The sequence below is a fragment of the Zonotrichia leucophrys genome, chromosome 1A (genome assembly GCF_028769735.1).
Source record: "Zonotrichia leucophrys gambelii isolate GWCS_2022_RI chromosome 1A, RI_Zleu_2.0, whole genome shotgun sequence".
NCBI classification, from domain to species: Eukaryota; Metazoa; Chordata; class Aves; order Passeriformes; family Passerellidae; genus Zonotrichia; species Zonotrichia leucophrys.
The window spans coordinates 68,196,135-68,208,951 of record NC_088170.1 but is presented as its reverse complement, the minus strand read 5'-3'; the positions used below and the strand labels follow the sequence as shown (position 1 = coordinate 68,208,951).

The 12,817-nt window shown below is 44.6% G+C and overlaps 1 protein-coding gene across 1 annotated transcript in view; it reads right to left on the bottom strand.

Annotated features, from left to right (window-relative positions):
• Positions 1 to 12,817, bottom strand: part of ITIH5 (inter-alpha-trypsin inhibitor heavy chain 5) — a 48,797-nt gene that overhangs the window by 8,410 nt on the left and 27,570 nt on the right. Inside the window, exons 8-9 of the mRNA XM_064703062.1 lie at positions 4,396 to 4,567; positions 1,616 to 1,925 (exon numbers count right to left, since the gene is read on the bottom strand). Of these exons, the coding sequence (XP_064559132.1) occupies positions 1,616 to 1,925; positions 4,396 to 4,567 (482 nt within the window). The remainder of the gene's footprint in view (positions 1 to 1,615; positions 1,926 to 4,395; positions 4,568 to 12,817) is intronic.

The following is a 12,817-nucleotide window of genomic DNA, read 5'->3' as shown; positions in this document are numbered from 1 at the left end:
CAAACTGCTCATCTCTTGGCAAGTCATTTGAGTTTAATTTGGTAAATAAACAAAGAATTGGCCTCAGCCCTTTTTCTAGTACAAGCTGCATTTATTTGACACATCTGGTTAAACAGACTGTCTGGAAGCTAAAGTCACACTTTCTGCTTTATTCTCTCTCCAAGGGAACCCAAAGCCTGAATTGGTTGACTTTCTTTTAAAGTCTGTCTGAGCACTCATTGTCTTTCATGCAGAGACCTCACCAGATTTAAAAACACAACTAAATTAAACTTGAGGACTCTCTGTAAATTAACTTCTGAGCTGTAACAAATGGTGGAGATACACAACCTGTCTTAGAGTACAATTCAAGGAAGCATCTGTATAAAAATACAACCCGCTGAGCATTAAAAAAAAATTAAATTGGCATCCATTTAGGTTTTCTCTCCAACTAAGGTTTGAATTGGCCTCCAGCAGTGATTGTGCTTTTCTGTATAAATTTGGCACCAGGTGCCAAATGGGTTTGCCATGACTGAGCTTGATAAACAGGGAGCTGTTCATCAGAGAGAGGCGTTTGAACAAGTACTTGCAGCACTGGGCTCCCGCAGCCCAATCCATCAGAACAGCCTCTCTCTGCCAGGGAATGCCACTTGCTATCCAAAATACATGTCCTGGGGAGGAAATTACATGGGTGGAGTGACAGATGGATCTATAGAATTTAGTTTCAAAGGAATTCTTGTCCATGTATTACCGGTTTGCCACAGAAGGCAAAGCCCTGGTGGAAAGTGCTTGGATTTATTGCTCCAGAGGAGTTAGGCATGAGCCAGGAGAGAAGTAACTCAATAACTGTCTTTTTTTGGTTTCTGTGGTTAAAACACTAACCTTTTGGGAGTGAAAGTCAAGAATTTTTATTTGGAAACATTGACACATTGCTAAACATTTTGGTCAGAGATGTGGTCACACATCTTTCTGCCTGTTCCTTACCAGGAACTGGTACTTACCCTTGTACTACAGCTCCCTTATCACAGAAGAGGAACATAATCTCTGATCCTACTGAAGCATGAGGATTTTAGGAAACTTATGAGGACTTTGGGTCACAAAGAATATGGAAATTAATGATCATAATGAATGAGAAAATTAATGACTACATGGTTATCCCAGGAATGATCTTAGTGTGTTTTTCTAAGCCAAATATTTTGGATCTTGGGCAAAAAGTTATCATTTCCAAAAAATACATAATTTTTTTTTGGTCCAAATTGGAATCTTCATTCCTGATCCCCTCCATGCTATTTATGTTGTTGATTTGATATATGCAATGCACCCTCTCCTCCTACCATCTCCCTGTGAGGAGTTGGGACCCCAGCTGTGCCCCCCAGCTCAGTGGGTTTACATGTCCAAAACAATGATCTGAATTAGGGAAACAAATGCCTTGTTCTGAGGGGCTGGGAGCTCCACTACATCTCAGGGGGTCTGCTAAGAAAAAGGGCATTTTTGGGTAGCCATTCAGAGTGTCCAATCATACTCTGCCTCTCCCAACCAGAGCTGAGAAACTCCAATTTCTCGCCATATCTCATTAAAGGATTTTCCATCCCAAAATGCGTTCCCAGAGAACCCAAAGAACAGAAAAAGGAGGACAAACCCCTTGAGGTGGCTGGCTGCATCCTCATCCTCCTGGAAAAGCCTCGTCATGCCACAGTTCTCCAGCGCCATCCTCTCCAGCAGCTTGTGGTCCACATCGTTGCCAATGCCAATGGTGAAGAGGCAGAATTTATCCCTGATGGCCTCCTTGGTGTTGCTGAGGATTTTGGAGGACTGAGTTTCCCCCACAGTCGGCCTCCCATCGGTGAGGAAGATGATCAGGGACACGCTCCTGGCGTCGATGTCGTTCTGAGCAATGTAATCATTCAGCAGCTTTGCCCCGGTCTGCAGGGCCCCGTTGATATTAGTCCCTGGGAAGGTACCAGAATGATTAGAGATCATTTCTCCTTCTAAGAGTGATGTGAATCATTTCCCTGAGCTCCCTTCAGTGAGGTGACAGCTTCTCTGGACATCAGGATGTCCCTTTACTCCACATGAAGTTGCTTTAGCCCTTGAATTCAGTTCAGCTCTTTTACTCAGAATGAGTTTGGCACAGCTGTTTATGGTCTTATGAATTGAATTATGAATTTCACTTTGTCATGTGGAATTGCTGTTGAATGTCTCAATGTACAACAATCAGCCTGGTAAACAGTCATACAATGTCTGGCTGGTACAAACAAAAATTGTTAAACTTAATTATGGGACTCTCCCAGATGATATCTGGACTAGGAAATGTTCTACTCATTTTTTTCTGAAGGGCACCACATTTGGAGTCAGGAAAAAAACCTTCAAATTGGAAAACAAGTGGATAGGCTCCTTCTTCACACCCCAGGGGACAGAAAGTTTAAAGGGAAGAGCTTGGTTAGCTGAGGAGTGTGTTTGCACAAAACAACTGGGTAGAGAAGAATAAAACTGCCTGAAGTGGGGTGGGAGGGAGAAAACAAAGTGAATGAGAAAACAGATGCACATTAGAATAGGCATGAAAAGGATCCAAGCCCACTGTGTTCAAAAGAAAAAAAGGAAAATGAGTACAAGTATTGCCTTTCTCCATGTATTTCTAGTCAAAGCACTGAGGGATAGGGACCTTTGCAAAATCAGCACATCGGGGTTAAAAACAGCTCTGAGGAAACAAAGCAGGTGAAATGGGTTAAGAGCCATACACAGCTGACTCTGGGGGTCTGGAAAGGGAGATCTAGGAAGATTATCAACAGGATGTGATGGAAAGTCAGCATGAACCTAGAAACTCAGTGTGCACAGTGTGCAGAAAGACAAGGAACAGGAAAGCAGCAAAGACTTCTGAAAAGTCCTCAAAATCCTGATTCTGTCTTCTGCACAATGGTTCTCAACCAAAAAACATCCACCCAAATATTCTAACTCTCTCAGTCCCCAAGCAGATCCAAAATATCAGGAAGAACTTTTTCCCCAAAACCAGAGGAAAACCATGTCATGTAGCAGAGTGTTTAATTTATACTCAGTTGTATCATAGAACTACCAAGCACTGAAAACTGTCTTTTGCCATGTGTTCAGGTATTTAGCAGCAGGATTTTTCTTCTGGTTTTTTTGGTGGGTAAATACAACACAGAGGTGTAACCACACCATGTTCTTTGTGTGTGTTTATGTTCAGTGGAAGATACTCAAGGAATAGCACCTTTATAGGGAAAACACAGAGTTAGCCAAACCTGAAAAAAAACCTGAAGTACCTGTGGTGGAGAATCACTGTGGAGAATTACAGTCAATAATTTCCTTTTACTAGATGTGCCTAGTAAAGGCAAACCCAGCTGGTTCCTGCACAGCTCTCCTGGCACTTCAGGAGTAAAAGGCTTTGTTCTCTGAGTTTTGTCCCAATTACTATTGGTAATTGTTTAACTGGGCAGGTCCCTTCACCACTTCCTAAGCAATTCCTCTCACGACACAAGCAGCACAGCCAACCATCCTGTTTGCTGTGTTTTTCCATCAGAGGTTTCCTCTGCTAGGAGTGGTCCCTGCTCAGGGGCAGCCATGGGAAGGCCCTCCCTGACCTTCAGCCAGCTGTGACCACTTCCATGGGGAAGGGTTTGAAAAGGTCATTCTGCAGCTCTCTGGGCACAGCTGCTGGAATATGTTTGATTGCAAACCTCACTGTAGTTGGAGATTTTTTATACTACTGTCCATAGCCTCACAGGAGACCTATGAATCAAATTAAAACTCACACCTGCACTCTGCCACTGTTCTGGGGTTTTCTCTGCCTGCTTCCCTCCAGGTAACAAGGCACAAGCAAAAAGGGCTGCAAAATTCTTAAAATATGATTTTGGTAGGGACAAGAGGACAGTACTGGGTGAGAAGCTAAATCCTGCAGAATGCAATCCCACATCCCACAGTGTGTGCTCCATCCCTGGGGTTTCCAGCCCAGACAAAATCATGAGCCTGCTTTCACAGAGCCTTTCAGAAACTACACAAAACTGGCACTGTGTGTTCTTTGCCAGGGTATGTTTTCATCTGTGTCCTCAAGAAATAACCTTGGAGGCTTTCCCATTCTGAGGGTGTCACCAGATAAGCAAGAGAATGGAACCAAATTTGGTTTAATGAGTGTATGGAATCACAGACTAATTTTGGTTGGAACGAACATTAGAAGTCCATCTTGTCCAGACCCCCTGCAATGGGCAGGGTCTGAGGAAACCTTCCCACCATGTATGTTAATAAAGAACACATAACTCTGAATGGAGATGAAGAGAACCCCATGTCCCATGACCTAAATCCCAATGTCTTTTTATTCCATGTGCTCCAGGACCACATTCCCCACTCTTTGCTTTGTTGTAGTTAATTGGATAGCACAGTTAATCCCATCTGTATCTCTGATCATACCTCCAGTGGGTGACATGTTATGGATGTACTTTTTGGCATCCCTGATGTTATTTGGAGTAACTGGCACCAGCCTGTCCTGCTGCCAGACCTTGATTCGGTTGGAAAAGCCAATGATATTGAAGTGGTCTTCAGGCCTTAGGTCCTGGAGAATTGTGAAGAGAGCTTCTTTGGTCTAGAAAGAGAAAAGAAAGCAGCTATGGGTTTCTCTGGGTCTGGATTAAAGACACTTGAGATGGCACTTCATGTTAAATAAACACTCAGGTGTTTATTATTTCTTATCAGTAAAACAGTCTCACTACCGTGAGTTCAGCAGCTTTTCATTACAAGGCACAAAATGGCCAACAATCTCTTGTTACAAGGTCTTTTAAGACTCAACCATCCAATTAAGAACTGACACCCAGATTATTTTCCCTTTTAACCCAATAACTGATCCCAAAGAGCTGGAATGGGGACTTTTCTGCCCAATTACAAAATGCCACCCAAACCCGTGGAGAAGGAGGGAAAAGAAGCATGAAGGAGAAACCCAGGATGACACCCTGTGCCCTCCATCTTGCTTCCATCCACAACATACTAATAATCCCAAAACATCAATTTCTCACCAAATGACACACCTACACTACTCTCTATAATCTATTTCACACTATTGTGGATTCCAGTCTATACTGAAGTCTGGGAAACTTTCTCCATGAATGGGGGTCAGAGTCAGTGCTCCCCTGGGGGTCAGGGCACCCCAGAGCAGACAGAGGAATATTCCCTGTTCCCTGGATTTCCACAAGCAGCAGACACAGCTGTCAGTGTTTCAGTGGGCGAGAATTTAATTTCAAGATGTTTACTGATCTTTTACATATTTCTACACTGCCATTTTGGCTGATGAAGAAAATTGGGATGTCCTTTCGTATCTCACAGCCTGATCTCTGTGGTGTCAGGGGCTGGGCAAATATGAGATTAAAAACAACTCTTGCCCAAAATGTCTTGTGAGGCACATCTAGACCTAACTAAGCTTAAAAATCAGGCACCACAATGAGGATAAAAACTCCAAGTGACTGGGAGAACCGTGTTCTGAATTAAGGGATAGTGAATAATAATGACTAATAACAAAAACCTCATAGAGTTTGTCTAACGCCCTCTAGACTGGCAGTAAGCTGCAAGTGGCATATATTTCAAACAGGTTACTTATAAGTTAAAAAACCAGCAAACATATCAAAGGATGCACATTCTCTGCTCATAATTAGGATACTATTTGCTACATGTACACTCTAATGAATAGTTTCAGCAATTAATAAATGTTTAGGTTAAAAAATTTAAAAAAAGTCCTGCCTAGTAATTGCAGATTCTCCCTGCCAGTCAGTTTTGTCCCAGGCACATTATTTTTAATCAATATGCCAACTGTTCATCATCCTCTGTAAACACAGGCAACCAGAGTGAGGAAAGCTGGTCACAAGATGAGTTCTTAGCAAAGGAAGTTAAGGATCCTGGGTTCTGGGAGAGCCAGACCACTGAGGAAAAGGCAAGAGGAAGACTGCAGAGGTGTCCAGCTCCCCTCAGTGAGACCAGCTTGGATTTAGCAGCCATGCAGCTGAGTTCACATGGAGACAGACTTCAGCTGAGTAAGACTCAAGAGAAGTTGCCCAAAAGCAGCCTCTGTCCATGCAAACATACCCTATATTTGGATGCAAAACACATGGGAGGAATATGAGGCAATATCTGGGCAGAGGAATCAGCAGATTCTCGGCTCAGCCCCTTCTTGGCCTCCATTCAGCCTTCAAATTCCAAGGAAAGCTATGCAAGAAATAATATTGTGGGCTCACCAGCATTTAAAGGTTCCTCTCATGCCTGACAGGAAAATACGTGAAGGGCTTGTCCAGAAGAAATGTAGGAGTAATCAGCAGTGCTGGAAACCACATCAGCCTAGGCCTGGTGTTGCTATGCAAAGACAGTTTGGAAAAGGGCTCAAAGGACTGATCAAGCTGTGTCATCAATATCCCCCTGGATTGTGCATGGCAGATGATGATGATGCAATGATGCAAACAAACCTAATCCTCACAGCTGGTGCCTTGGCTCCCAGTCCACCTGGAATTAAGGGGAATATTTCCCATAGCTTCAAACATTCTGGAGCCAGGTCTGGAGGCTCTCCCTGCCTGTTTCTGTCCTCTGTACAAATAATTTTTGCTCTGCAGGGATCTCAGGCTTAATCCCTCCACTTGCTTAGCTGGAACATTCCTCCACGTCCCACCACTGTTTCAGAGACAAGAAATTAAAGCAAGTGCTGGTGGAAGAGATTCTTTCAAAGAGAAAGGGAGATTCCCATCAGGTTCACATCATGATGTGCACCAAACAAACCTTCACAAAGGTGAATTCCTGCCCCAAACATGGGGGCCGCCTCCAGTCTAACAGTCCACAGAAAATTGAAAAGTTGAGTGAAATAATCAGCTATTTGAAAAAGAAGAGAAGGTTTTATTTTCTCTCATCTGCTCTTTTACAACACCCTTTTTATTGTAAAAATTCTTCAGATAATGCATGACATCAGCCTTCAGAGACACCCTCCACCAACATCCCATTTTACAGAAAGGAAAACCAGGCTACTTTTGTAATTATGTCAAGTTCAGAAAGTGAGAGGTTCCCAAAACCTGGGGTTCCCAGCCCTCAGTTCAGTCAGCCAAACCATCCCACACGTGCACAGGCAGCAATCACACAGCGGAGAAAAGGACTCTCAAATTTATTCCATAATAACAATGTTGGCCTGAGTATTTGTCCCTCAAAAAATGGATCAAAGTAAGCAGAAAGTGAAAATGGAGACCCTTCTATCCTGTGTGTAAACAGGCCTCAGTGCCAAGCTCTGCTGAGGGAACTTTAGGCAGGGTGTTAAAGTAAGGAGCAATGAGACCACAACTCCCTACATACACATCCCCCCTCCACCCCAGAAAGGAGAGGAACAGAGGTTCCTAGAGGCAATAATTTCAAGAAAAACTCCCCAAATCTCATTATCTATATTACAGCTCTGATTATAATTAACACTGCTTGACCTCTCCCATTACAAAACCCCTCTCTTCAGTTTTTTTTTTTTCCAATTCTGTGAAACTGCACTTTTCTCAGAGGGATTTATTGGGCCCAAATAAGCTTTGCTCTTTCTGAGAACAAGGCAGGAGGAGAAATAATCTTGCTTTGGCCTACTTGCAGAGAGGCTGCATCTCACTTCCCTTGTGCTCACAAATTCCTTTTGACATTCTTGCCTGTGTTCAGCCAAAAGAAAAGGAAAGGAAAAATAAAACAACACAGAGCAGAAGTAGCTGGGTGTACACAGCATCCAAGCTAGAATTGCAGAGAGGATCAGGAGGGAACAGAAACACATTCCCAGGAAACCCAGCACTTCCCCACACCCTCATACAGGGGCCAACTGTGGGGCTGGGACCATCTCTCTCTCCCCTTCTTTCATTTCCTCTTTGCTTTTTGTCTCATTTTCGTCACTCCATGCAGTTTGAGTCAATTTTTCCCAGGAAAAAAACTTCTGCCATATTTTAATGGATATGCACTGACAGCCTGGATTCTGGCATCTGTATCCTGTGCTTGCCTCTGCAGCTTAAATTAAAACCTTTGAATTTATGTGACATGCACACAAACATATGTACGAGTGTGCGTGTGTACACATGGGTTTGCTCCAAAGCAAACAGAGTGAGGGAGCCCATGTGGTTCATTCTCCTGCAGCTTTTACTCCATCCTCAGCACAAAAAATAAAGGGTGGGATTCAGCTTTGCCAACTCAGTCATCAGAAAGCTGGGCATCACATCTAATCCTGCTTGAGGAAGCCACCTCCAAGGAATAATCCATCCCATCTGTTTTGGACAGGTTTTAGGATGAGTCACTGTCTGGAAGTGCCTGTCTCCAGGCAAGCAGAGAAAGTGGGACTCACCTCAACAGCTAATCCCGCCCCATCCTGAGCACTCTGACTCTTGCTGGAGCCAAAAGGAGCTGAACTGCCTCTCCAGCTCTCCCAGAGTGCTCTGAATCCCCTGTCTCTTCCTATTTCCATCTCTCTTCCAGGTGTGTCCTAAAGACCACACTCCTGATGGGGTGGAGCAACATGCTTTGAAACCTACCAGCCCTTCTCACCCTCTAATGGTTCATGTGAGAGATGTGCCTTCCCCCAGAGTGCTGGATATGATTCAGCAGCTGGCAGCTTTTAATAAGGTTGATATCTTGGTAAAAGTGCACTGCTTGAAATCCTGAAGGACTCAGCCATGGCCAAGTGCAGTTGGTGCCCAGCCCTCTCCTCCCATCTCCACCAGAGCTCAGGCAAGGCTTTGCAAAGCTCTTGTGGCTGCAGTTTCAGCTGGGATTCAGGTTTCTGATCCTGTCCTTGCAAGGCCACAGCTGGAATTTCTCCTGTCTCCAAGGAGCCAAGGCTGTGGCTGCCATGGGATTCCCAAACTGCTCTGCTGCCAATGGGGTCCTTGCAGTTCCACTCCCACCTGGCCCCACTGAGTCATTCCACTGAAACTGCTACCAAAAAGGCAGAAAATTAACAATTTCTACCCTGCTGTGCACATGACACTGGTTCATTTTGGAGATAAGCTGGACCCACTCACACTGAAGAAAAAGAGTTTAGGGGTCCAGTTCCTCTGTGCCAGGTGCTGCAAGGTGAAATATTTTTCCCAACATGTTTGCCTGGGGAGATGCATTTGGAGCAAGGATTAAAGCAGAGGATGGCAAGAAGTAACAATACAGAACAGCTGAATAAAAGTCCTTTGTTGCCATTTGGGAATGGTTTGTACATGTCAGAGTCAGGTTTTAAATAAGTGTTTAAAAGAGAATAACTTGGTGGGGGGAGAGTCCTCCATTTCCCTCAAATTAGCATGGATAAAATTGAGGTGAGAGACAGAGACTGAAATGCCACTGCATTTGAGATGTAGAATTGTGCTGCTGAATGAGCTGCCAACACAGCTGGAACTGAACCAGCCACCTCCAGGCCTATGAAATGTCGCCCCCAAACCTGGAGCAGCACAAGCCTGGTCTACACCTGGGGACAGGTGATGTGACCACGACTGCCAGGGAGTGAGCACAGCTCGTGTCAGTGCTTTGTGAATTATGAGAGGAGGGAGAAGAGGAGCTCACACTGCCTAAATTATTGATGTGCAATTAATGTCTGCTCAAGCCTACAAGGACAGAGATAAGCCAGCTCCCAGCCACCACTCTGACCTTCCTTGTCACCTCTGCACTGACACCTGGACATCCAATATTGTATTTGTAGGGACCCCTGTGGCAGGAAGGAATGATGAATCTTGATTGCAAGCTCTCAGAAGGCTAATTTATTATTTTATGATACTATATTATATTAAAGAATGCTAAACTAAACTATACTAAATAATACAGAAGGGATACTTACAGGAGGCTAAAAAGATAATAATGAAAACTTGTGACTCTGTAAAGAGTCCTGACACAGCTTGGCCTGATTGGCCATTGAGTGAAAACAACTCACAGCAGAATTGAATGAAACAATCACCTGTTAGATAAACAATCCCCAAACACATTCCACATGAGCACAACACAGGAGAAGCAAATTAGATAAGAATTGTTTTCCTTTTTCTCTGAGGCTTCTCAGCTTCCTAGGAGAAAAATCCTGGGTGAAGGGATTTTTCAGAGAATGTGAATGCCACATCACAACACAGCTGCTGCCTGTCTGGTTCTTGCTTGCTGCAGGCCCTGCATCACAGCCAAGGTGATTCAGAGCTGTACCAGCCCCACCAGGAAGAGCAGAACTCCCTCAGCTACACTAGAGTTTGGCTGTGATTTGTCACCCTTGTACCCAGCCCTTGGAGTTAGCTCTGACAGACCTCATCTTGCTTAAACACTGGTGGAGCAAAGCATGGGAAGATACACACACTTATGAGAAAGCTGAGAGTTTTCAGCTTTTTTTTGGGTCAAAGATGTGCCTCAGAGACATCTGGGATGATGTCAGACCATCTGGGCACCTTTGAGGAGGAATCTGACATTTCTTTCACAGTCCCTTGTTTGTCTGGGGAGCAGGGTGAGGGTGAGGCCTTGGCTACCCTTGGAGCTGTGCAGCTCACAGGGACACAATGTGTGGTTGTTAGGAGCTGTGGCACTGCCAGACACTGGCCCTGCTGGCCAGCAAGGGGAGAATTCAAGCACCTCATTAAAATGCATATCCCAAGCCCACGTATTCACACTTTCCATTGCCTTAGGAGCACTTCTAAGTGTTTCATCCAGCCACCCTCGCAGCAGCTGGGCAGCAGGACTCCATCACCAGCGGCACAGCCTCTCCCAGCTCAGCCAGCACCAGGAAACTGCCTGGGCTTGGGATCAGCCAGTCTGAGAGCACTGCTAGCAGAGAGGAAAGCATTCCCAACCACTGCCTTTGGAAAACAGGACCCACTGACAGGAGGAGATGCACGAGAACAGCCTGCAGAGAGCAGAGCTGGGGCCGTCTGCATCCATGTGCTAAAAGATCTCACAACTAAAGACAAAATTTACCACCTTTTGTCCTTCCAGATCCCTTGTGAGAAGGCAAATTTGACAAAAAAGGAGCTAAGGCACAAGATGTAAGCTCAGAGGGAATTAAGAAGCCATAGCTCTGTCCAGGAATGAGTCTGAGAGTGCAGCAGTGCAGGGAAGGGCTCAGAATTGAGATCTCCTACAGCAAAAGGGAGAAAAGTACAAGTGAAGATATTGTCAAAAGATTTGAAGGAAATACAGGGAGAAAAATCAAAAGAGCTCCTTCTTTCTCCTTCAATATCCTCTGTGCTTTCATTCTTCTTTTTCCCTTTCCAAACATGCAGAGGCAGCTGATTAAAAAGTCCCGAGCTGGGTTTCAAACAGCAACAACCAAAGATCATCAATGTCCCCATGGTCTGTCAGAAGGATTAATTAGTACTGTGACTTAAGGAAAGGCTGCCATCAAAGTCACACCTGAAATGGTGCATACATGGCCAGGCAAGGCTGCCCTAGGTTTGGTTTGGGTCCAGAGCCAGGGGAATGCAGTGGGAGCAGCACAGCTACATTACAAGGAGCAGGGAGAGCAAAGGTTTGGGCAGTGCTGTTCTGCTGAGGTTGGAAGCCACATCACGTGAGTTTTGCTTTCCTCTGTGTCCCAGTGTCCTTTCTGCCCACATAATGCTGCTCACATGTCACCTGCCAGTGTGACTATGTTCACAGGGGTCTGAGGATGAGGGAAGAGATGAGGATCCGACTCCATGTTTCAGAAGGCTGATTTATTATTTTATTATATATATTGCATTAAAACTATACTAAAAGAATAGAAGAAAGGATTTCATCAGAAGGCTAGCTAAGAATAGAAAAAGAAAGAAAATGGTAACAAAAGCTTGTGGCTTGAACTCTCTGTCCAAGCCAGCTGGGCTGCGATTGGCCATTAATTAGAAACAACCACATGAAACCAATCACAGATGCACCTGTTGCATTCCACAGCAGCAGATAATCATTGTTTACATTTTGTTCCTGAGGCCTCCAGCTTCTCAAGAGGAGAACTCCTAAAGAAAGGATTTTTCATAAAAGATGTCTGCGACATGCTAGCAACAGGGACTTCTGCACCAAAACCAGGGGTTAACCCCAAAGTGTATCCCTGGATTGTTTCACCTTCCTGCATCCCACTCTCAGAGAGGACAATTGGCCCTTTCTGCCTCCACAGGGAATGTCCTGCAGCTGAGGAACTGCAATGCCCCTCTCCCTGTCAATGTATCTTTGTGTTTTTCTTCCTGGCAGGCAAGAACGGCGTAACCAGGGAAAACTCCTTCGCAATCCTGCACAAGAAGCATTTTGTTCAATACTGACACAGGCCTGTCATGGGAGGCAGTTTGAATGTGGAGTTCTGGACAATAAAGGTCTGTCTCCAGTCCATGGTCCAGTCTCCTCCTCCTGAGCATCCCAGATCCTTTGCTGGTCACTTGAACATTGCTGACTCCCTACATGGCCTTAAAAAATGTTGCTTTGCTGTTTCCCAGGCTGAAAAACAACCATCCTTTAGAGCAAATGTTTGTTCCTATTGCCTTTTATGAAAAAAGGTTTTCCACTTAATATTGAGTAAAACACTTAGCTCCACATCCATCCAGGACGCTTCAACACTGAATTTTTGCTCAGTAGATGATAAAACTCTCTTCAAGGATGTGATCAGTTGGGGTAACTCACTTGTTTAGTAAACATGGTGAGGATAAATACATGAAAAACTAATCTGAAGATCCAAAGCTGATCTGATTTCTCAGGAACTGGAGTTCCATGGGTCCAGGGGCAGAGTAGATGCTGAGTCTTTGCAATCTCACTGCAGCACTGAGGATGTGAATAAATGCCAGTGTGAAAATTTAAGAAGGCAAGTTCTAATCAGCACCAAGCATTGTTACTTGAAGCCCAGTGCAAAATGGATTACAGCTGGAGCAGTGAACAATCTTGTACAGTA